The sequence below is a fragment of the Trichosurus vulpecula genome, chromosome 6 (genome assembly GCF_011100635.1).
Source record: "Trichosurus vulpecula isolate mTriVul1 chromosome 6, mTriVul1.pri, whole genome shotgun sequence".
NCBI classification, from domain to species: domain Eukaryota; kingdom Metazoa; phylum Chordata; class Mammalia; order Diprotodontia; family Phalangeridae; genus Trichosurus; species Trichosurus vulpecula.
Window position 1 is genome coordinate 100,763,246 of NC_050578.1, and position 25,927 is coordinate 100,789,172.

Genomic DNA, 25,927 nt, shown 5'->3' on the forward strand with positions numbered 1-25,927 from the left:
TTTATTTTATGTGTTAAAAAACTATTTGGAGAAGGGATCCACAGGCTTCAGCAGGCTGTCAAAGGGAGTTCATGACACAAAAAAAGGTTAAAGCCCTTGGATTTAGACAAAGAAATTCAAGTCCTTCTTAATGGTCAACTTCCTTCCGGTGCAAAATAAAAATGTTTTCCTCATGTTATTTAAAACCTGCTGCCCAGATTTCTTGAGGCTTCCTTCTTTCACTTTTACATTAACTTGTTAACAACAATTTTGAAATAAAAACTTAAAAGTTTATATTCTACACCCTTTGAGTCAAATATATAACACTCCACAATTCTATTTATATTATTTCCTTCTTATCTATGCTAAATAACAACTCATTCCCCATAGGAATTTTTTAATCCTCAATAACTACTTTTCACACTTCTTCAAAAAGTGATCCTACTATGGATACTATAGCACTCAATTTAACATCAAATAACTCAGAAACACAATTATTCATAGTGAGTCAAATCAACAAATATTTATATTTATATCAAAATCATCTTAATTTTTCATACACAGAAGAGGCTTACCATTGTTAAACCTCCATATAGGACTATTAAAATATTGAAAGACACTGATACTGTGCCAGTATGAAAATTGTTTTCTGGGAAATGATTTCTCTTAAAGACTGACAAGATTTTTAGCAGCAAAGGGTAAAAGAGAACAGATCTTAAAGATATAAAGTGCCAAAGAACCAGACCTCCTGCCAACCACTGGTCAGCATCCCACTTACTTTTTTTTTAAATCATCGTTCTGAACACCTTTCAGCAACAAACAACAGAAAATTCCCATCTAAGACTCTCAGCAACCCTCTTTACCACTGCTGTGAAACATTTAGCCCTTTGGAAACATGGTTCTGTCAAAATACAAATTTCCACATTAGGAAGAATACTGCAGCTCTTTTACATATTATGTAAATTGGTTTGTTAGATGATAGAATATCCTCAACTAAATATGAAGTTTTAAAGCAGGTATAGAAATGTCAAAATGTGACTTTTCCCATGTAAGAAATGGGAGGAGGAGTTTTGTTTCCACAGAACTAAAGGTGTGCTTCCCCGCTCTCCCCCACCCCAGCTTGAGCAGAGACCAGGCCTCAAGGTTGGTCAGGTGAGAGGTCAGAGGCTTGTCTGCATGGGCATGCTTTTTGAGAAGGCAGTCTGGGGAATTAGAGAGGCCAAACCCACTTAAACCAGTTCAAGGTTATCTCGGGTCTGGTCTTGGTCAAGAATCCAGGACTGATTTGCATAATTTGCATATGTTAAGGAGGGAAAGTAGAGGAAGTAAAAGAATATAGTTTAATCCTAAACTAAGACAAGGAAAATCTAATTAACTTCACTTTTGCTTCTGTATCCTTATTATCCTACCTATACAAACTGTATAACCTAGGAAAACTATGTAAAAAACAAAGACCGTAAACTAACCATAACTCTAGCAGGAGTGGAGGGAATGATTACCCCCCCCCCCCCCCCCCCCCCCTGCTCCTGCAGCTGTATCAGCGTGAGTGTTCCCGTGAGCACTACACCCACTCTAATAAAATGCTTTCCTCTGCCCACTCTGGTCTTGAGTTCTTTGGGTGCGAATGGGCAAATCACATGGATCTTCCTAAGGGAAGCAATAGGCAGCAAAAGCTCACCGGGCTTACTCCCAGATCTTGTCTTGGGATATCCTGTGATCCCCACCACAGTGTGGAAGGCTACCACTCCGGATTCCCTTGGGGAACCCTGTGGTCTGCGCAGCTTTCTTAAGGGGACATCTCTTGGGACTTCTGGCCCTGTCTCGGGAGCCTTCTGATCTTACTGCCATCCTAAGGGGCCATCACTTGGGTCCTCCTTAGGGTCTGACCCCCAGGAGGCCCTGTGATCCCTACAGATTAAGGGGGAGCTACCACTTCCTCTGGGAGTCCTGTGGTCTGTACAGCCTTCCCTAGGGATTATCACAGGGTTCTTCCTCAGGACTTTGGCCCTGCCTAGGAAGTCCAATGATCCCCAAAGCTGCATGTTCTCACAATTTGGGGAAGTCCAGTGATCCCCAAAATCGTGTTTCTCACATCCCACAATATACATGTCCTGAAAAATAGATGACTTGAGTATTAATGATTAATAACTTATGAAACATTATACCCATGATCTAAAGAAATTCATTCAATAAACACAAAATTAAAAAAAGGGTACTTGTTACTGATTAGTCCTTCAGTAAAACACTCTTTTTAAAAAGAGCAAAAGTAAAAATCAAATGAAAACAGTACTAGTCCTCAGGGGTAGCTTCAACTCTGAGAGTATGACTCTCCAGCTCTGAGTGGTACACATGGATCACTTTAGATTCTTAACAGAAAGGTCTTTTTGACAGTAGTGTGGCATCTGAATGCAACACAAAACAAGCATGCAATGCATGTTGATTGGCTTGGTGAAGCCCTCTCGTGGAATCTGGATCTCGGTCTTTCTGTGAGTTAAGTGGAATGAATGGGGGTGGGGACCTTTCAGCATGGCTCGGGGCTTCTGATTGACAGCTAGGCCTAAATTTCAAGTTACAAAAAAATCACCTGAACCATGTCCTCGCCAAATAAGGAAAAAAGTGTCTTTAAGAGTTTGGTATTGGCTAAGTCGTACCTGGGGTAGTAGATTTCCGCATTTAGATTGTAAGCCTGAACTCCACCAATGAGAGTAAAAGGTCAGTGGTGGGGTGGGCACTTGTTTATGTTAGAGTATAAGGGTATAAGGCTGGGTTCTGCCCTCTGGGCCCCACCTCTCCCTACCCATTTCCTATTGGTTCGGAGACCGCTCTTTCCCACAGGATCGTAATAAAATTACTTTCTACTCTCTACTTGAGTAGCCTCTGAGTTTAATTTTGGGTTTAGTTTTTTGTCCCACAAATTGTGTAAGCCGTGATTGATTAGGCAATGAATACAACACATATCTGGGTCTTGTTTAAAGGCTTTAGGATGACAAACTTAGCTTAGTAGTAGGCCAGGAACTTAGAAAATCTACCATTGTATTCATTTTTGAGATAATTAAAACAGATTTGAGGACTTCAGAGATAAGAGTGGAAAATAAACCTTTTTTTGCCATCAATATTCAATTCTCAAAGATTCAGGCTAGCTGAATGATCTTCTGGCAAACTTGAACAAAATTTGTGCAACAGAGTTCAATGTCAAAAAATGTGAGATGCAAATCCAGAGGCATGGGGTTCAAATACTGGTCCTACTACTATGTAATCTTGAGCAAGTCACTTAGCATCCATGATCTGTGTTTATGAAATGAAAACATTGAAATAGATGATCTCTAAGGTCTCTTCCTAATTTTGTCCCTTTAATGCAATTTAATTTTCATTCAGTTTGTTCTAATATTTGTTAAGCATTTAGTACAACTTTTTAATACATAATTTTCCAGATTAATCAAGTTAATCCACATGGCAGCTTGGAGGATAAAGTCTAAATAATTTTTATCATCATTTTCTTTTGAAGGACATGAAATGTTCATGTTTAAAAATGGCCATAAAGTTGTCTATTTAGTGTGCGACCACTCACAACCAAAATAATTCCCACTTAACTAAGTTATATGGTAGAGAATTTTGTTCAATTTTAAGTTCATGACAGCATGCTCTGATCCATCTAAGATTTCATTAATGGTACTATCTCCAATGATTCAGATAATAGCTGGTTCAGAGCAAGGTCCCTCCACACCTTCTCATTCCATGCGATTGGTTTATGTCCTCCCATAAATCCCTCACAGGGGACTTCATCTAACAGGCTGGAGGACATCCTAGGTTTCTTGATATTGCATATATGTGACTAGAGTATGTGTGTTGGCCATCAGCTATCTCTCAAAGAATCTCTTTCTGGTTATACATGTCTGTACTGATACGTCCTTCTTGTACAATTCTGCATTTATAACAGGCTGCAGCGTACTCACACTTACCACATGGTTCTTCATTGCCTTTTGACAAGTCGACCCTAATTCCCAACAAACATGTAGTATCACCAGAAGAATAATGATTTTCAGTGAGCCTTTGTTTCAGAGAAAAGCTTGGGGTCATTCCAAGTCCCTCGTAACTTCCCATAGGCAAGTCCGCTCCATACATCTCCTCTAACAAATTCTGAGCCCAATTATTTGTCCAACTGCAGTGTCTGTCAAATATACAGAGGCAACAGTACTATGGGCTGTCCACCCGAATGAATATCATAGTTTGTATAAAAGGGATTCTTCATTTTGTTTTTCCAGTGTGGCCTCTGCTGTGTTCTAGAGATTGACGTGATCCACAGAATATCATCTGGAAGATATCACCATTTATAGGAGTTCCAGCTTCCATTTAGGCTGTATTCAGCATCCTCCAAAACAATGGCAAACAGCTTTGGAAAGCACTTAACTCCCTATTTTTTGCTTCACAGGATATTAGCACTCAGAGGATCAAAGTTATCTCTGCTGTTACATCTTTGAAGCCATCTTTTATGATTTTAACATATGTATAAGCAATAATTTGTTAAAAGAGTTTTCAAGGAGTCAGTTTATTGAATGAAATACACTGTTTTATGGTAAACGAACAATAAGGTAGCGAGGTGGCACAGCGGGTAGAGCATTAGGCCTGGAGTCAGGAGGACCCGAGTTCAAATCCAGCCTCAGACACTTACTAGCTGTGTGACCCTGGGCAAGTCACTTAATCCTGTTTGCCTCAGTTTCCTCATCTGTAAAACAGGCTGGAGAAGAAAATAGCAAACCACCACAGTCTCTTTCCAAGAAAACCCCAAACTGGGTCACAAAGAATAAGATATGACTAAAACATCTGAAAAGACAACAGTAACAAAACAACAAGCACAATGGGCTCTTGTAGTCACTGCACCCTTCAGTCAAAGGTGTGACTGTAAAAACGTGCTCTGAGGTAAAATACTGTTTGTGAAAGCCCCCATGTTCACAGTTCTCGTGTCTTAATCAGCAGCACCTCTGCATGGTGTAGATTTTTCTCATCAAGGTTTTTAGAGATAGAAAAGTTAACATACAGGTTAGTAGCTGACAGTTTCCGGATGCTCTTTGAAAACAATAATCAGAAGTTCGTGATGTTTTTCCAAGCATTTGTCTCCTTTCAGATTATTTTGAGATCTGACTCCTCAATGCCCTCAGAACTGCGCTGCTTCCAGCACAGACCTCTTCTGGGCATACATGGCTAGTCTAGCCTTTCTCTGTATCTTTTTAGTATCATTTTTACTTCCTCATGAAGCACTGTAAGGAATTACGATAATAAGAGTCCAAATGTGAAGGTTCTACAATAACTGATAGAGAAAAGATTTTGCTATGGAAATCTTGACAGATTTCTTCCATTTTTCACTTCTTGGCTATCCTCCTCCCCGTTTCTACCTGAAATGATCTCCGGATTATCTGGCTTTATTAGGTCTCTCACCAATAAGCTTTATATAAACTATTTCTTGGCATTTCATGAGGCGATGACATTCATAATCTTTCACCATTACCCTGGTAAGATTTTATAAACAAATTTATCTTGTAAACCAAGGCTGTACTTGGCTGCTTAACTCCTCCCTACTCCGAGAAGATCATCCGTTTATAGTTTTCAAAAGTCCTTTTGGTCTCCTTGTCATGGTGAATGATTTGCATTAGTTAAACTTCCTTAGAACATGATGATAACCTATGTTTATGGCTTGTCTATTATTAATTTTTCCTGTTTTTCAATGTCAATAGTAAGAATGGACACACATATAATTTCATTCCTATATGTCACTGTACCAGGACCTAACTTCTAGAGTCCCAATAGTTACTATTTATAAATTCTGTCACTCTGGCACTGTACCTACAGAATCATAAGGGGATCATACAGGAGCAAGCCCATTTTCTATTTCCCTTTGGTTCATGAGTTCCCTATACTCATCTAGGCTGATCTCCAAATAGCAGATAATAGTCTGTTGCTGGAACAACACTCAAAGCCTTTCCAGAATACTAAATCTGGAGAGAGTCTGTGTTCCACAAGCATACTCTTCAAGAACCCGGAGTAACATTCATGAAACAAGGAGGCAATAAAACTGAACTCAGTGTAGAACAAGCTAGTATATTACTTAAATATTCCAAAGATCCAGAATTTCATTCAGGTGAGCAATCCTTCTAACAAGGCAGACTACAACCAATCTTAACAGATTTACTAAAGAGCAAAGAGTCAATTTTGATTACATAAAATTAAAAAATTTTGGCACGGATATCTTGGTAGATGATCTCTGAGATTTGTTTTGGCAAAACAAATATAAGTGATCACCCTGAGGCTAACTTAGTGATAAACTTTCTTGAACTAAGTATAGTTTTCAGACAATAGATCTTCATCTTCGAGGCCTGTTCTTTGCAAAGCCTTTTGCAACTTGGAAAGAATTTGTGCTCCACTGGTATAGCCTTCAAGAACCCAGAGTCACCTCCAAGCCACAAACCAGAGTAGGACTTTGGTGGAAGAACTTACCATGTTAACAGACTTTAAAAGGCATGCTTTGCTCAGTCTAAAAGATGTTCTGAAACTGGGCACAGACCCAAACACCATATGATAGAGGGCACTTACCAAATATACTGGAGAGTACACATAATTGAAAACATGCAGGGCATTGTCAGCAATTCAGTACTATAATTTAAAAGGTTAAGGAAAATGGTGAGATTCTCACCCTCTTCTGATACCACTACAGCACAAACTGCTCTTTAAAGGTCAACAACAGTCTCTGATATATGCAAGTGTCTTTTCTCAGTACTACTTCTGTTTGTTATCTCTGCAGCTTCTAATGCTGTCAGCCGCCCCCTTCCTGGATATTCTCTTGTTCCTTGACTACTGTGACACTGCTCTCTCTTGGTTTTCTTCTTACTACTCCTTCTCAGACTCCTCTGCTGGATCATTGTGCATCTTCCACTTAGGAAGCCAAGGTGTCCCAAAAGCTCTATCCTGGGCCTCTTCTTTTCCTTTCTCAATGTATATAGTAGGCGGTTGGTGGAGTAAACACATCTCCAAAAAGTAAATTTTGAAGCATACTTTTAAGGTAACAATTTAAAAATACTAACTACCACAGGATAGAGAGAAGGGATTTTTAAAATCGAGTCTATGAACTTATTTTTTAAAAATATTTTGATAATTATTTCAATATAATTGTTTTCCTTTATAATCCTATATATTTTTAAATGAATTTTAAAAGAATCCAAGAAGGGATCCACAGGCTTCAGACTGCCAAAGGAGTACATGACACAAAAAATATCTAAGAACTCTTGCTGTATTGACATCTCAAACACAAGTCCAAAATAGAACTAGTTAGATTTCTCTCCAACCCTTTTACTTCTTCAGACTTTCCTATTTCTGTTGAGAGCATCTCCATTCTACCTGTTACCGGACTTTGCTGGAATCATCCTTGAGAAGCAGTTTGGTGTAATAAATCAATCAACAAATATTTCTTAAGTGCTTACTATATGCCAGGAATTGTGCTAGGCATGAGGGTTACAAATACAAAGAATGAATCAATTTCTATACTCAAGGAGCTTACAGTAGATAGAATTCCAGATGTGGAAATTAAACCCCTACTTCTGACACTTAATAGGTGTGTGATTATGAATAATTCACTTAGCTTCCCCAGTCTCAATTTCTTTATCTGTAAAATGGGGGTAATACCTGTAGTCTCTACATGAAAGAGTTGTAAGGTTCAAATTAAAGAATATATGTAAAGCTTTTATAAACCTTAAAGTGCTATGTCACTTATTAAGTATTATGTAAATTATTATTAATATTTTTTACTCTTCCCTCTCCCTCTATATCAAATCAACTGCCAAGTCTTACCAAACCTAACAATTCTAGCGTCTGGCCCATCTTTCATTTCTCACACCACCCTAGTTCAGGTCTGTCATCAACAGGAGGCCTGATACACAATTTTTAGTATAATTTAATATGTCTCTGAGACACACACTTTTAAATTATTTAATATTTGAAAAGTATCACCTCAAAAGGCAAGTAGTTGGAAGATGCAAAAACCTTGCTTGCAACTTAAATTTTACAAAGCTGAAAATCTTATTTCTCTATCCTTTTATTTTATCAGTCCTTGAAACCGCTGAAGATATAATTAACCCATGAACTGCTATGAGGTCAAAAAGTACTCTGCACCTTTCCTTAAAGATTTAAAGATTTCTAAGCTTTTAAAAAGCCTGAGGAGAGGGAGAAGGGTGGAATTATTTCACATTCAGCCACTGACTGGAAAAGAAAAATTTTTATTTTCATTTTATTTTACTGCAGTTTGAGGTTTTATGTACTCATTTTCTTCACTCAGGCAGGAATTTGGGTGGATGGCATTAATGGCTGGAGGTAACCCTCTCTACCAATAACTATAATTCTCAAGAAATACTGTGGGCAATCTTAGCACAGTAAAGACTTGCAGCACTTTAGGTCTGCGGTATTGTGCCAAAGATTTCCTGAATCCACTGGGTAGCAAGTATTTTGTCTTATTATTGTTTTTATAGCCAATATGTAGTCATAAGATATGGCCCCTGAATCATCTTCTTACACTGGTGTCAATGGCTCTTGATGTACGCCAGTTTCAGTTTATCTTGACTAGTGCTAGATAAACTTTTTTACTGTTTCAGGTATCACAAAGTATTTGAGGGCGGGCGTATTGCTAGTGAAGAGAGGGCAGCCCTATCCAGTGGCAGTGCCAAGAAAGAGAGAAAAATGAAACATTTTGTTTTTCAGTGAAGGCAGATCAATGCTAACATCACTCGAAATTGCTCCAGTGCCAGCTATCTTACAACAGGAATCAAACCTAGAGAGGTGTAAAGATGGCCAATGTGAGTCAATGAATGACAAAATATATTTTTATTTAAATACTCTTCCTTACAACCTCCAGGCTATATATTTGAGAGTCTTAGAACGTGAATACAAGAGTATCACAAAGATCCTGATGAGTAGGTTAAAAAAGCAAACCATTAATGAAGCAAGAATTAGGCAGCTGTAGTCACCACCTAAAAAGTACTCTCTCCAATTTCTGAGCTTAGGTCATAGCAGCCCCTACTGGGCAGCTGAGTTGTGTCTGTGCAACACTGTCAAAGTGCTCCACATAAAGTCAGCAAATGCTACAACACACTGTTCAGCTACTAATGAGTATACAGAAGGGGAAAATTGGTGAAAAGTAAAACTTTTTAAATACCTCCGCAAGTCTGGTTAAGAAAAACATCCTTAAATTCTTTTGTTGACAACAACTTTGACTCAGTGGTCTTCACAACTATGCAAGGCAATTTTAATAACTGTACTTACTCAATGAGTTTGGACCAAAGTAAAAGAGTAGTATAAAAGTGTTGTCACATAGGGACATAATTACTCTCCAACTTACTGTTATTAAAGAAACAAAGGAAGACTTTATAAATTTATGGTGGCAGGATCTTGTGAGCCTAAAGAATTTATTATGCAAAATATTGCAACATTTTGAATGCCTGGCTGAACACTGATAAAGATAAGTTAATTTATTTTTAATTTTTTTCAACAAGCATTTATTTTCTCTCCCTTCCATTCCCCACTCCCCTACCTATTGAAAAACAAAACAAAAACCTTTGTAACAAGTATGTATAGTCAAGCAAAAGAAATTCTCACATTAGCTATGTCCCCCGCCCTGCAACAAAGACTTTCAAAGCTCTGTCTTTACAATATTGTTGTTATTGTAGAAATAGTTCTGTTTCTGCTCACTTCACCTCGCATCAGTTCACACAAGTCTTCCCAGGTTTCTCTGAAGTCATTCACTTCATCATTTCTTGTAGCACAACAGTATTCCATCACATTCGTATACCATGGCTTATTCAGCCATTCCCCAAATGCTGGGCACCCCTTCAGTTTCTAATTCTTTGCCTCCACAAAAAGAGCTGCTATAAATATTTCACATGTATGTTCTTTTCCTCTTTCTTTGATCTCTTTGGAGCACAGGCCTATAGCAGCATCACTGAATCAAAGTGGGTATAGAGTTTAAAAACTGGGGCACAGTACCAAACTACTTTCCAGAATGGCTGAACTAATTTACAACTCCACCAATAGCACACCGATGTGCCTGTTTTCTTACAGTCCATCCAACATTTCTCATTTTGTCAACTTTGCCAATTTGATGGGTGAGAGGTGGAGCCTAGCACTGCTTTAGTTTACATTTTCTTAATTATTAATGACTCATATGGTTGGTATCTTGCATCTCTTTCCTTGAGTACTTCCTGTTCACACACTCTGACCATCTATCAATTGAAGAATGGCTCTTAGTTTTATAAATTTGAAATCTGTTTCTTACCTATCTTGGAAACAAGATTTTTATCAGAGAAATTTACTGTAGGTTTTCCCCCCATTAATTGTTTCCCTTCTAATCTTGGATGTATTATATTTGTGCAAAAACTTTCAAATTTTATGCAATCGAAATGGTCTATTTTTAATCTTTTGTGAATCTCTTTATCCCCTGTTTGGTCATAAACTCTTTCCCTATCCATAGATCTAAAAGATCATTTCTTCCTTGCTCTTGGACTCATTCATGATGTGACCTTTTACATCTAAGTCATGGATCCATTTGGAGCTTCCCTGGGTACATACATCTTGTGAGGTGTTCATCTAAACCTAATTTGGGCTAAATCACTGTCGAGTTTTCCTAGCAGTTTTTGTCAAATGGTGAGTTCTTACCTCAGTAACTGGGATTTTGGGATTTATTGAATAGAAGGCTACAAGTTTCATTTGCTTCTCTATATGGCGTGCCCTAATATGTTCCACTGATTGAGTTCTATGGACAATTGTCTTTAAGACTCTGCATTTTAAATAAAGGACTCCAAACTTCTGGTTGACTGAAAGGACAAGAGGTCAGTGTAATGTGTCTGTTTACGACAGGAGCAGGCAGCATTAGAAACAGAAGTTAGGGGACTAGAATTCTTTTTATTTAAGGGGGTGAAGGGAAGAGACTGACTGGCTTATTGTTGTCAAGCAGCCTTCTAGTCAGATCATGCCATAAAGTTCATATCCATTTTGAGGGGGAGGGAACATGAAGAATATATATATATTTTTTCCTGCAGTAGGATTTTACAAAGACAATTTAGGATTAAGAATCCAAGGGACATCAAGATATGAAGAAACCAATAAGTTCTCAAGATGTGCATGTATTGGCTTTCATTTCTCTGGTATAGCATTCTTCAGGAATAAATACCTCAACACTTTATTATTCTAATTAATTAAAAAAATTTATGAGCAGCTAAAATTCTAGCTATCACTATACAGCAGAAAAAGTGCTACGCTTATAGTCAATAGAACCTGTGTTTGAATCTCAGCTCTGCCAATTACCACCTATGTGACCTGGAACAAGTCACTTTACCCATGCAGGCCACGGTTCTGTCATCCATAAAAAGAGTAGGCTGAGCTAGACTAGATGTTCCTTAAGGTCCAAAACAATCCTACATCTCAAACCCGATGATCCTACCAAAAAGTTATTAGTCTTTTAACTGAGAACAGTTCATCTCTTAACTCTATATGCATGGCATATTTTGAAACTTTTTTTTTAAATAGATGTTTATCATTTGTACACCAAATTCTTTGGTACACAGTATAAAATCCTTTAGGAAACAAGTGAGTCCTCACATTGTCAAACATAAGAATGAATGAAACCCACAGTGAAAACACCATATGTGTTCAGATTTTTAAGACTTTGTTTCATCTGTAAGACATTCTATGTTGGCTCTGAGAGATGAAATCCCACGTCATGAATACACTGCAATAAAGATGCTTCAAGTCTAAAGTTTGAAGCTGAGGTGGATTTTTTTCAATATTAATCAATACATAATACATCAGGAAATCCATCTTCTTTTAAATGGACAAAATGACAGATTTTTACTTCAAACAACTAGAATCAATTCTGAAAACTTTTAAACAATAAAAATTTTCAAGGCTCATTTCCCACTAATTGCTTTTTAGATACTATGGAAAACTATATACTTAGAAAACACTTAACTGAAGACCTAACTTTATCATGGAACAGTAATATGTAACTAGCTTAAGACTGAAAGAAAATGCTGTTTTAAGTCCATCTACATTTTTGTAAGGATTTCCTAAAATGGGCTAAACTACCTTTTCAGCAAAAAGAAATATGTATGTGGTGGTGAGCAACTGGCCATCTATCTAAATATCCAGAGACGTTCTTCTAGACCTTAGGAAACAAAGATCATATATTTGTATTCTTTTTACATATTTCATATGTTTTAAATACACACATATCTTTAAAACTACAGAAAGAAATATTTTATGTTCAAAAAAGTTTTTCCAACTCAGTGTAGACTTAAAACTTTGAAAGGTAGAAGAATAACGAGCACAAAAGGGCCCACTAGTCTTTATTTTTCACTGAACAAAGTTTATGTGTGCCTACACAGCCAAGAACCCAAAGCCAGCTAGTACAAGACCAAGAAGGATTTGGTTGGGAACCACGGTAGAGTTGTACTAAGAGCATTTACATGAGAGACAGGAAAAGGTCAATTTCTGACCGGGCAATCTACATTTACATTTTTTTCACCTACAATATAATTCTAAGAACTCAAATGGATCTGTGATCTCATCATACTGATGTTCTCTCCAATGATAAAGATTTCAGTACAACCATAACTATTCATCCTGTACAACTCTTGCCCAGGTCCTTTCCAAAAGTTTGCCACAGGCAGTTTATTCAACATGCTGGAGACTCTTCTTGCTTCTTTCCAACATCCTGGAGGTGCCAGTGGAGCATCTGGCTGTCCACCTATCTGCCTTTGCCATGTGACTAACTCTTGTTCTTTTCCTATAACTCCTTGAAAACACCTTTTACTCCTGTTCTTCAAAGTTCCTCATTGATTTTATGTGGCAGCCTCTGTATACAAGCCCTAAGAGCATTATAAATGTTAGGGCCTATATTCCTTAGGAACAGTGTTGTTCTGGTCATAAAATGGAAACCCTAAATGGTTATTGATTTATAGCTTAATTCTGCTACATACCTAACAGAATATGGCCTTGTTCATCCCATCTTATTAATACTTAAGACTTGGAAATACTCCTTTCCCAAAAAGTATTCTAATGCTAACTTCTGTCTGTTATTTTTACCTTAACATTTAAGGAATAACAATGATTTAGTGATTCTTTGCTTTAAAACCAAAACATATGTCATACCCTGCTAAAGCCATGCTCATGCGAATCTTCCACTTCTCCATTGCTGGTCACTGGAATTTCTGCTGCTGAATTTTTGGGAGATTCTTGAGCCATGGTTGAGTCCTAAAGAAGAAAACAAATCAAGATGACATTAATACCAAATAAGAAATAATAAATGGCCTCTCTTTTTGCTGGGATTTCATCTTTGCATGACTATTTTGCTAGTATTTCCACATGGGCATTATTTACAGATATGTGAGAGACAAGATAACGTAACCAAAGATATCTCTAGCTATAGAGGACAGAGAAGCTTAGCATTCTTCCCATCCTTTTGAAGATAAGGAAAATACTTAAAAGCAAGTAACTCTTTGTGAGAAAGTAGTGTTTCCAAAGGACCCAAGATATCTTTATTGATACTGCCCTTCTTACCCTCCTGTTCCCTATTCTCTAAGGCTCACAGTCCCACCTCATCACACACAAACTCCACTCTATCCACTTGCCAAGTCTTTGCTTCACCAATTATCCTTCCTCTGGAATCCCCTCTTCTCCGCTAGCTCCCTCCCCTCTGCCTACACACATGCTTAAGTTCCACCCCAAATGCCTCACAACCCTCAACCACGCTACCCAATATTTCCTTCACAACCATTTTCCTCAAAGCCAACCAACTACCCTATCACTTATTTATTCCTCAATGGCAATTAAATCCATAAGAATTTAAGTACTTATACTTCCTTACTATACCTATCTTAAAAAAAGACAAAATTATAACACTCTTTGCCTTCAAAGATCTTGTATTTTGTCAGAGTAAATAAAACATGTACATAGATATTTGCAGAATAGCTATAAGGTAATAGGGGAAAGAAAGGGTCTAGGGATGGGGGTATCGAAAAAAGCTTCACGTAAAAGATAGCACACGAGCTGAGTCTTGGAAAAAACTTGGATCTAAGAGGTTGAAGAAATGAAGAGGGAGTTCATTCCAGGCACAAGTGACAGCTTGTGCAAAGTCAAGGTGATAAAGTGAATTGGCAGCTTAGAGATGCATCACTATACTAAGCCATAGAAAGACTCAACTCTACTTTCTCCTACCCACCCTATGAATCTAGAAGGACCCCAGTGTTCTGTTGAAACCTAGGATAGACTGGGATTTTTGCTGAGTATGTATACCCAGAAACAGAGCCCTACCCCTAGCTTAGGAAAGAGCAGGCCTGGGGACCAGCAGAGGACCAGCTATCAGAGCCAAACTTCAGGAGAAAAGCCTTGGGAAAAAATGCAGTTTCTGAAGCCTGTTGTCTCCCATGCCTAGAGTATTCTCTTCCTTCCTCATCTCCACTTACTGGCTTCTCTGACTTTTGTAGGAAGCCTTTACAATACTTCTTAATTCTAGTGCCTTCCCTCTCTTAATTTTTTTATTGATCCTGTATATAACTTTTTTGTACATATTTGTTTGCTTGGTGTCTCCCCCAACAGATTGTGAGCTCCTTGAGGACAAGGGCTGTCTTTTGCTTAACACAGTAGCTGGCACATAGTAGGCACTTAATAAATGTTTACTGATCAACTGATTGGTCAGAGTAGATATACTAGGGCTGAATACTTGGCATCTAGATGGCACAGTGGATAGTCAGGAACACCTGAGTTTGAGTCGTGCTTCAGACATTTACTGGGCATGTTACCCTGGGCAAATCACTTACCCTCTCTACCTCACTTTCCCTCTCTACCTCACTTTCCCTATCTGTAAAATGGAGAGAACGATAGCACTACCTCCCTCAGGTTGTTTTCAGGAGAAAAATGAGATAATATATGGAAAGCTCATTGCAACCTCAAATTGCAAATTGTTCCTTGAAAGCAAGGACTGTCTTTTGCCTCACTGTATCACCACCGCTTAGCACAGGGCCTGGCGCAGAGTTCTTATTATTCAGTTGTTTCAGCTGTGTCTGACTCTTTGTGACCCCATTTGGAGTTTTCTTGGCAAAGATACTGGAGTGGTTTGCCATTTCCTTCTCCAGCTCATTTTACAGATGAGGAAACTGAGGCAAACAGGGTGAAGTGACTTGCTGAAGGTCATACAGCTAGTAAGTATCTGAGGCTGGATTTGAACTAGGGTCTTCTTAACACCAGACCCGGCATTCTACTTTACCACCTAACTGCCCTGGCATAGAGTAGGTACTTAATATTTACGACAGAATAGTAAGGCAATAAGCCCTAAACATAGTTGCAAGAGGACAGGTACCAGATGGAGCCTACATTTGGGAGAGATCCTGGAGCCCTGTGAACAAAAGAGTGTCCTCAGACAGAGCCCAGTCCTGGAGCAGCCCCAGAGTCCCTGAAAAAGGAATCTATTCTGGCACACTATACTCAGGACCCAGCAGGCCCTACTCACACTATTCAACTGGGGATAGGTTCTCCAAGACACCCAAGGGAAACTCCAACACCATGAAGAAATACCTTGGTTTGAGAGAGTCCCAAGGGATAACTGTTCTACTAGTAGAAAATAGCAGCCCCATAATAAGTCTAGTAAAGGCTTAAAGAAAAAAAAAAGCATCCTGGTCACATCCTGTAAGTGTACTTGGAGCAAACGAAACAAGAGATAAAGAATGGAAAAGCCAGGGAGGGAAGAAAGGCAAGGAAAATTGGCTGGGTGGCAGAAATCTTTACTCAAGAACTGACTGCCCTGAAAATTAGAATTGCCCAGACAGAAAATAAATTATGAACAGAAAAAAGGCTGGATACCTTAATTCAGAACATCATAAATGAAAACTGCCAATCAATCAATAAACATGTATTAAGTGCCTATTCTGTGCCAGATACTGTGCTGAGCCCTGTCCCAAACTCATAGAACCGGATGGCAAAGTAAAAATAGAAAGAACATACTGGTCACTTCCAGAAAGAAACCCCAAACGAAAATTTCCAGGGTATCAAAGCTCAAATCCAGAGCTTCCAAGTCAAAGAAAAAATATAAACATCTGAAAAAGAGCCACAATTATTTATTTCCATGATATCTGACAAAACAGTTTTGCTTATAAAACAATGGTTTAGAAACAACATTGAAGACACCTGGGCAAATCTAACACTTTGTGAATCATCATGAAGTCAACACAAAATTTAGTATGTGGAAACTGAATATCTTCCTAAATTAAAAAGCTCCTGGATATTAATTTTTAAGGCTTTTCATTTATATAATACTCCTAAGCCCCCCCCCATGTACTTCAAAATATGCTGCAGCACTATATTGTTCTCACTCTTACCTTGACAGATAACACTAAGTAACCCTTTTGCAGCTGAGGAAGACGGAAAGGTCTAGGAACTTGACTAAAGTCATAACTGTATGAGAGTTAGATCTAAAGCTGGCATCTCAGTTCCCAGTCTGTTGTTCTTTACAACTATATCCCATAACCAGAGAAAGAACACTGACTGAACTGCTACTACTACACCCAGGCCTCCCAATTGGCTGTCACAACCACAGCCTTTCACAACGCATTACAAGTCAAACTGTTTTGATGTGTTGATCAGTTTTACTAAATTTCCCCCCTCTTTTTCATTTAAAAAATTCTTTGTTATAAGAAATAGTTCTTGGGCTAAGGGGTAATTATGCAGAGGAAAATCTAAGCAATGTGAGAACAAAAGCTATCAATTAAAATCGATTTTAAAAAATTGCCTTTCGGTTCTGATCTGACTTCTTGACTACAACTTTAACTCCACCATTCTGTTGTACCTCGTGCTATGTCCAAAATTAAAATACTTCACAGCATTCTGAAGACATTTAAATTACTGTGATTATTAGTAGCAGTGATAATATTATCATAAATTAATGATAGTTTATATTTATGTGGCACTAAGATTTCCAAAGCATTTTATTCAGTATCTACCACATGCCAGGCATGATTTATACATTAATTAATTCACTTTTTAAAATCCTCACAACAATCTGCTAAGTTACTACAGGTATTATCTTCACTTCACAGAAGAGAACAATAAGGTTCGTTAAAAATTAAGTGACTCGCCCATGATCACAGAGCTAGTAAATTTTGGAGATGGGATTTGAACTTCTCTCTCCTGACTACATGACCACTTGACACCATGTCTCCCGACTCCTTCCACCACACCAGGATACTAATGCTATGAAATGAAAACTGATAAAGCTCAATGACTTTTTCTAGAAATTATTAATCATATTCTTATATTGTGAGAATGTACCTTGATATATTAAAGCAATGGCCCAGTCTAGATTTGATGCATGCTAAGGAAAAATAAGAAGTACATTATTAAAAGGCATACTTAAGGAGTAAAAAAATCTTTTTTAATAATGCAAGGAATTAACAGAGGGGAAGTTTATTTTTTTGTGACAATTATATGACACTACTCATAGCAAAACAAGTTTTGACAGAGCAATCCATAATAACCTAAGCTGTCCAAAAGGAACTTAAAGTTAAATGAAAAGAGTTCCTGATTTCATCTAATTACTTAGCATATATTCAGTATGTATTTTGTTCTCTTAACTGTTATATTTTCTTGTAAAGAATGACTAAATGCTTAAGCATTTGTCATATGAGATGGACAGCAAACAGGTGAGAGAACAAACCTAATTAGTGTGAAAGAAAAGAAGAGAAGGAACAGGATAGGTCACAAGTTTCCATATTAACTGTTAAAAGAAAAAGGCAACCAGTGCTCAATGGATTATTGATTATGCCTGCCAAGAAAAAAGGCAATGTATCTTCTTAGCTGAGTCTGAACTACCAGTTGTGGTAAAGTTAGCAGCACAAAGGACAAAAGAATCTCTACCATAAAAATGAACTTCTGCCAAGGCTGGAACATGCTTTTTGAACAACCTGGAGAAATACAGGAAAACCAACTCTGCTTAGTCTGTTTTTCAAATAATCTAAACTTGGTCAGGATACACAATGAAATCATCAATATTCAGAGGAACATCTGAGAGTAGAGCTGTTTTTCTATTTGTATCCCCTAGTGCCTAGAACAGTGCCTGAGACATAGTAGGCACTCGAAAAATACTTGGATTGAATTGTTGATGTACCTTATTCAAAGGTTAGTCACAATTTGTACAACACAATGGCCTTCCAACTGCCAGGCTGACTGTACATATATTTCTAAGGCAATGTTCACAGCTAAAGCATTATCATTATCTCACCAAGGTGAAGTTTAGCTGCTGTAGCAGACACATCTGCTACTTACTGTTCATGTCATTTAATAATGTTTAGGCCAGGCCACATGTAAAGACTGTCCAAGGCAGAGCTATGCAAAATGGACTCAACGCTGAGCATGCATGACAACATCAGTAGTGGCTCATCAGTCAGTTGTATTTGCATTATTTGGATGTTAGGGTGTATGGGTGTTTATTGAAGAATAGTACCTCTGGTGGGCGGGCTTGCTGAGCCCTTTTAGGGCTGCTCCTTCACCTTTGGTATCCATCTTGACTCAACTTGACTATGGCTCCAAGAAGCTACAGCATGCAAAGGGGCCATACCCTAGGAAACCATCTGAGCAGATGGGCAAAACCAGGTTGAGGGTAACTGGCAGGCATCAAACCTGTTGGTGAGTTAGGGGCTGCACTAAGCTTGTGAAGACTTTCCCTAGCTGAATGGGTGAATGAGAAAATCTGGTCCAATGGCCATGAAAGCGGCTGTAGCAGGCCCTGTGGAGTGCTTACTTAGAGCTCAATCAGACAGCAAAGACACCAAGATCATCCACTGCACCCTGGGCCACTGCCAATCATCCTGACTTTTGTCCTGCCATTGGACTTCAATGGTTCAGGAAGAGAGAGTAAGGCTGATGACTGTGTGCAATTCGGCCTTACTTCAATACAATTCACACACAAGACAACACATCACCTGTGATGTCGTCACTGGTCCCTTTTGAAAGACGAAGGACAAACAATCTAACTGCATGTTACTTTATCCGTGATTGTTTAGGGTTAGAAGGAAGTGAAATTTCAGGACACAGCACTGACATACTCAAAAATGCCTAATCCTGGGGGGCGGAGCCAAGATGGCAGCTGGAAAGCAGAGACTCCCTTAAGCTCTCCCCCAAATCCCTCCAAACACCTGTAAAAAATGGCTCTGAACAAATCCTAGAGCTGCAGAACCCACGAAATAGCAGAAGGAAGGAGGTCTCCAGCCAAGGACAGCCTGGATGATCACTGGGAAGGGTCTACTGCATGGTCCTGGGAGTGGAGCACAGCCCAGAGTGGGCCGCACCAGAACCAACCAGACCAGGAATCAGGCAGAGTAGACCTTAGGGCCATGAATCACTGACCTGTGGCATTTACCAGACATCTCAACCCACAAATGCCAAAGACCACTGAACAGGTTAGTGGGAAAACTGCTGGATTGGGGTGAGAGCAGTCCGTCCCCAGCCCAGGGGAGGTGGAAGTGGTGCAGCAGTGACAGCAGGAAGCTCCTGTGGCTGCTTCCAGAACTCCAGCTGCAGTTGCTTCCTGCCCTAGGCCCACCCGTGGGAGGAATCAAGCAGGGGATCAGAGCAGGGGTGCAGGGAGCACTTGGCTGGCGTGGAGGCAGGGTTCCCTTGCTTTGCCCTGCTTGGATCTGGGTCTAGGTCCTGGTTGGCGGTTCTTGTGGGGGAGGAGTGTTGGTGCGGCAGAGCTTGTGGTAACAGCGGAGTAAAAGTAGCTCTGAAAACAGCAGCACAGCCCCTCAAGCTAGGGACAAAGTACTCTGTACTCTACAAGCAGTCATACCCTGACAAAAAGCTCAAGGGTCAAGTAGTTGGCTGAGAACATGAACAGGAAGTGAAAATGGAATCAGACTATAGAATCTCTTTTTGGTGACAAAGAAGATCAAAACATACAGCCAGAAGAAATCCACAAAGTCAAAGAGCCTACATCAAAAGCCTTCAAGAAAAACATAAATTGGTCTCAGGCCAGGGAAGAGCTCAAAAAAGATTTGGAAAAACAAGTAAGAGAAGTAGAGGAAAAATTGGGAAGAGAAATGAGAGTGATGCAAGAAAATCATGAAAAACAAGTCAATAACTTGCTAAAGGAGACCCCAAAAATACTGAAGAAAATAACACCTTAAAAATAGACTAACCCAAATGTCAAAAGAACTCCAAAAAGCCAATGAGGAGAAGAATGCCTTGAAAATGCAGAATCAGTCAAATGGAAAAAGAGGTCCAAAAGACGACTGAAGAAAATACCACCTTAAAAATTAGACTGGAGCAAGTGAAAGCTAGTGACTTTATGAGAAATCAAGAAATTATAAAACAGAGCCAAAGGAATGAAAAAAATGGAAGACAATGTGAAATATCTCATTGGAAAAACCACTGACCTGGAAAATAGATCCAGTACAGATAATTTAAAAATTATTGGACTACCTAAAAGTCATGATCAAAAAAAAAGAGCCTAGATATCATCTTTCAAGAAATTATCAAGGAAAACTGCCCTGATATGCTAGAACCAGAGGGTAAAACAGAAATTGAAAGAATCCACTGATGCCCTCTTCAAAAAGATCCCAAAAAGAAAACTCCTAGGAATATTGTTGCCAAATTCCAGAGTTCCCAGGTCATGGAGAAAATACTGCAAGCAGCCAAAAAGAAACAATTTGAGTACTGTGGAAATACAATCAGGTTAACACAAGATCTAGCAGCTTCTACATTAAGGGATCGAAGGGCTTGGAATATGATATTCTGGAGGTCAAAGGAGTTAGGATTAAAACCAAGAATCACCTACCCAGCAAAAAATAGAGGACTTGTAAGTTTTCTCAATGAAAAGACCAGAGCTAAACAGAAAATCTGACTTTCAAATACAAGAATCAAGAGAAGCATGAAAAGGTAAACAAGAAAGAGAAATCATAAGGGGCTTACTAAAGTTGAGCTGTTTGTAATTCATGAGACCTTTCTCAGTATTAGGGTAGCTGAAGGGAATACATATATATATGTAAGTATGTATATATAGACAGAGGGCACAGGGTGAGTTGAATATGAAAGGATGATATTTAAAAAATAAAATTAAATTAAAGGATGAGAGAGAAATATATTGAGAGAGGGAGAAAGGGAGAGATAGAATGTGGTAAGTTATCTCACATAAAAGTGGCAAGAAAAAGCAGTTCATTGGAAGGGAAAAGGGGGCAGGTGAGGGGGAATGAGTGAATCTTGCTCTCATGAGATTTGACTTGATAAGGGAATAACGTACACATTCAATTGGTAATCTTACCCCCACAGGGAAAGTAGGGGGAAGGGGATAAGAAAAGGGGGATTATAGAAGGGAGGGCTAATCAGGGGAGGAAGTAATCAAAAGCAAACAGTTTTGAAAAAGGACAGGGTCAAGGGAGAAAACTAAATAAAGGGTGACAGGATAGGATGGAGGGAAATATAGTTGACCTTTCACAACTTGAGTATTGTAGAAATGTTTTGCACAATGATACAGGTGTGGTCTATGTTGAATTGCTTGCCTTCTTAGGCAGCGTGGGTGGGGAGGGAAGAGGGGAGAGAATTTGGAACTCAAAGTTCTAAAAACAAATGCTCAAAAAAAAAGTTGTTTTTGCATGCAACTGGGAAATGAGATATACAGGCAATGGGGTACAGAAATCTATCTGACCCTACAAGAAAGGGGAGAGGGGATGGGGAGGAGTGGGGTGACAGAAGGGAAGGCTGACTGGGGAATGGTTCAATCAGAATATATGCCATCTTGGAGTGGGGGGCAGGGTAGAAATGGGGAGAAAATTTGTAACTCAAAATCTTGTGGAAATCAATGTTGAAAACTAAAAGTAGTAAGTAATAAAGTATGAGATGCAAAAAAAAAAATGCCTAATCCTGCATGATCTTCAAAATTTCTTGTTCATTCAATTTAAATCTGTATCTTATTTCATTTTCTATTTCTATCACATCCTCAACTTCCTCATGTCCTCATTCAATTCCCAGCTGTGCCACTTGCTACTTATGACCCTGGGCAAGCTAAAACTACATAACCTTCCTGAGTTTCAGCTTCCTGGCCCACAAAAATGAGAAACAGTACAGGACAGGAAAGCAGGATTTTCAGATGGAGTCAGAAAGACCTGGATTGAATGATACAAGAGAAAGGACTTATGATGAAAAATGCTATCCACCTCAGAGAAAGAACAGTTAAACACTGAAGACTGAAGCATACTTAAAGCATATATTAAAAAATTTCTTAAAAAAAAAAAAAGGGGCAGCTAGGTTGCGCAGTGAGTAGAGCACCAGCCCTGGAGTCAGGAGGACCTGAGTTCAAATCTGGCTTCAGACACTTGACACATGTACTAGCTGTGTGACCTTGGGCAAGTCACTTAACCCCAATTGCCCTGCCAAAAAGCAAGAAAAAAAAAATTTCTGTATTTTTCTTATTTTATTTTTTTTGTCAGTGCTTTCTTTTGCAACATAGCTAATATGGACTTACATTTTGTATAGCTTCACATGCATATTCAATATTAAATTGCTTGCTTTCTTAAGGATTGGGAAGGGACAGGAAGGAGAGAGTTTGAAACTCAAAATTTTTTTAAGTGATTGTTAAAATTTTTTTACATGTAATTGGGAAATATTTAATGAAATAAATAACATTTTAATTAAAAAAATAAAAACATGGTTTGAAATCCTGCCCTTATCACTAACTGGGTGATCAGGGGCAAGTCAGAACTTCTCAGATCCTCTACTTCCTCATAGGTAAAGTAGGGATAACAACTAAGATCTCACAGGGTGTCACTGAAGTTCCAATAAGTAATGAATGTAGAGAACTCAGTAAGTCTCCAAGCACAAATATCAGTTAATAATAACAGTAATAATAAAGGCAGTATTCACAGTTTAAGTGCTATGGCCATCTCACCAATGCTGCTTTGGGCCCTGTAGCAGACGCTTCTGATATTTATTGTTACTATCCAATAATAACGTCTAAGAATGTACTTGTACCACCCACCTGAGGTGACTGTTGGGAAGATCAAATCAGATATGTATATAAAGCACTTTATAACTGTGGAATGTTATAAGTACAAAAAGATCAATAAGTATCTGTACTATCAACTGCATGAGGCCCCTTGGTCAAGGTCATCTATGACAACTTTGACCTTGTGGAAGAACTCATGACTATAGTTACATCATTACTACTACAGAATAGACTCTGGATAGCCCCTATGGCTATTTGTGACTTGATGGGTATAGTGCTGCCTAAAATATCATCCATGCTAATGAGGTGTATGGTCATGGACAAGGTCTTCCGAGTAGAAAGGAAGTTTGGAGGCATGTCCTCCTATGTTTCTACTCCCATTATATCTTTCATGAGCCTGATCTGCTACTGGAGAAATCTGACAAACACGATATTAAGAAAGTGATGAACAAGCACCATAGGGGCCCCTGAAGGATATCCTAGATTACAGAACGACCAGGTTGTACCCTGTGACTTTAACCACAATGCCCACTCTGCTACCTTTGATGCTGGCCCTGGCATTGCCTTTAATGATCATTCTGTCAAGCTCATTTCCTGGTTAACCTAGTACTTCTGCCACCAGATCATGTCATGATTCTGGAACCCGTTCTTTGCCAAGTTCACATACCCCCTAGAACAATTATCCCCTGGCCATTTTATCCATCCAAATGTTACCCATTCTTTAAAGCCCAGATCGAATCCCTCCAATCGTGAAGCCTTTTCCTGACCTTTCCAGCTAGAAGTCATCATCTTCTTCTGAGCATGCACCATCTGCATTTAACACTTTAAACTTACCATGTTGTACTCTAACCATCACATGATTGTGTCATCTCTTACCTCAACTGAAAGTTCTTTCAGTTTGTACACGTTTCCCCCACAATGTCTTGTAAGTAGCACCCACTTAAATATTTATAGGAAGGGCTGCTTGATAGAGCATTATATGTACACACAATGATTATTCTTTCTATAAAGAATAGCCAAATCCATTGACTCCAGTCTTGATCAATTTGTCTCAGGGATGTGGCTGCAGAAGCAGATACTAGCATTGAGCTTGGAAGAAAAGCTAAGAGCCCCTCCCTCAAACTTATCCAGAACTTGAAGGGTCAGAAAGCTTTCCTCAGCACCACCACAATGGGAAATAGTTGCTCCAAGCATGATTATCCATTTCTGATAGGAATTGAGGCAGACAGAGGACTTGGCCAGGACGACAGCTCAGAAGGAGCAAGCCAGGGCTTGCATCTGAGTCTCACCACGTTCTTTCAGGGCCCTTTCTATTAAAGACTCTGACACAAATTGCCAGTGACTTGTGTATAGCAATATGGCTAAATACTGTGCAGGCCAATCTTCTGTGATCATACTACACAGGCATGTATAGAAGCAAAGATTACTCCTCTGGATTCTACTGTTTCTTCTTCTAATATATAGGGTTTAATCTGCATAATTCACCATCAGCTCGGTTTTACTATCTACAGATTACTAGAAAATGCTCTGCTTTTACACCTACCATGGTTCTTTACACACAATAAGCACAAAATACAAATTCATCTTTTGAGTGAAAGAAGCAGTTTCATGTTGCATTTATGGCTTAGCTTCTTCTGTCATTTGCTATGCTTTGAATACTTTTCTGCCTATTCATCAGACTTAGCTCTGGTCATTTCCTGAAGATTCATGTTGAAAAGCCTAACAGAAATAAATGAAAAGCATTTATCAAGTGTTTACTATATGCCAAACACTACCGCTAACTCAGAATCAGACCTACAGTTCATTGCTAGAAGGAGTTACCAGATAAGGAAACTCCCTCACCCTTTCACCACTTTTCTCTGCACTTTGATGAGTCTTGGAGGATCTCCTAGTGCACTAAAAGGCTAAATGACTTGCCTATGATTCCACAGACAGTATGTCAGAGGCAGGACTTTAACCAAAGTCTTCCTGGCTCCAAGGCCTGCTCTCTATACACTAGGCCACAGTGCCTCTCCCTCAAGGAATAAAAAAACAAAAGTGAGAGACAGTCTTTACTCTTGAGAAGTTTACATTCTTTTTTCTCATTAAAAAAAAAATCTTGAACTTAAACACCAAATAAAATGAGAACATATATACATATGTAGAACAGAAAAAGAAGATTAGGCATGAAACCATGCTTACGATGGAGCACACAAGGACTTTACATCCTAAGGTGAGAGACCATCTATACAAAGGAATGGCAGCCAGGGAAGAGAGTCAGCATTGAGGAAGACACAAAGAAGAACAGAGAAGTACATTAAAACACTATTTCCAGAAGCAATGGAAGCAAAAGAGGTAGAAAGATGGGAGGACAGTGGCAGAAGCTAGTGAAAGTAAGGAATACCAGGGCATCACAGAGAGTGAAGAGTCAAATGTCTTAGCTCCTAACTATGCCTCAGTGTTCCTGTTGGAGAGCTGGTTTAACAACAGCAATGGAGGGTGAAGATGAGGACACAGGGTCCGATCAGTCTGAACACTCTCTCTAATGACTCAAGAGTGTTTAACCTGGATATTGATTCATCAGATAGCATATGACAAGGCAATTTTATAATCAAAGAATCTTATCCAAAGGGGCTGGAGAGCTTAGAGATGTCGAGTTTTGCCAACTCCACACTATGGGACCTCATTTAACTACCTGGTTTTGAATCACTGTCAGCTGATTCCAAAAGCCAGGTAACTTGAATTCCATCTTGAACATTACAAACATCTAGCCCAGGGTCTTCCATAACAGGTCTGAGCTGGAAAGAGCCTTGGATACTATCTGTGTAGACTCCTCGTGTCTAAAATGAGTGAGTTGAGCAACAGTTTCTAAGGTCTCTTCTAATTCCAAATATTTCAGTCAAGTTCAACGTCTTTGTTTTATATATGGGGAAAAAAGGCCCCAAAGCAGTG

The 25,927-nt window shown here is 38.9% G+C and overlaps 1 protein-coding gene across 6 annotated transcripts in view; it reads right to left on the reverse strand.

Annotated features, from left to right (window-relative positions):
• Positions 1-25,927, reverse strand: part of ARFIP1 (ADP ribosylation factor interacting protein 1) — a 156,637-nt gene that overhangs the window by 105,810 nt on the left and 24,900 nt on the right. For all 6 annotated transcript variants that reach the window (XM_036763820.1, XM_036763818.1, XM_036763815.1 and 3 more), the window contains one exon: positions 13,162-13,263. In XM_036763820.1, the coding sequence (XP_036619715.1) occupies positions 13,162-13,254 (93 nt within the window). In that variant the 5' untranslated portion in view covers positions 13,255-13,263. The remainder of the gene's footprint in view (positions 1-13,161; positions 13,264-25,927) is intronic.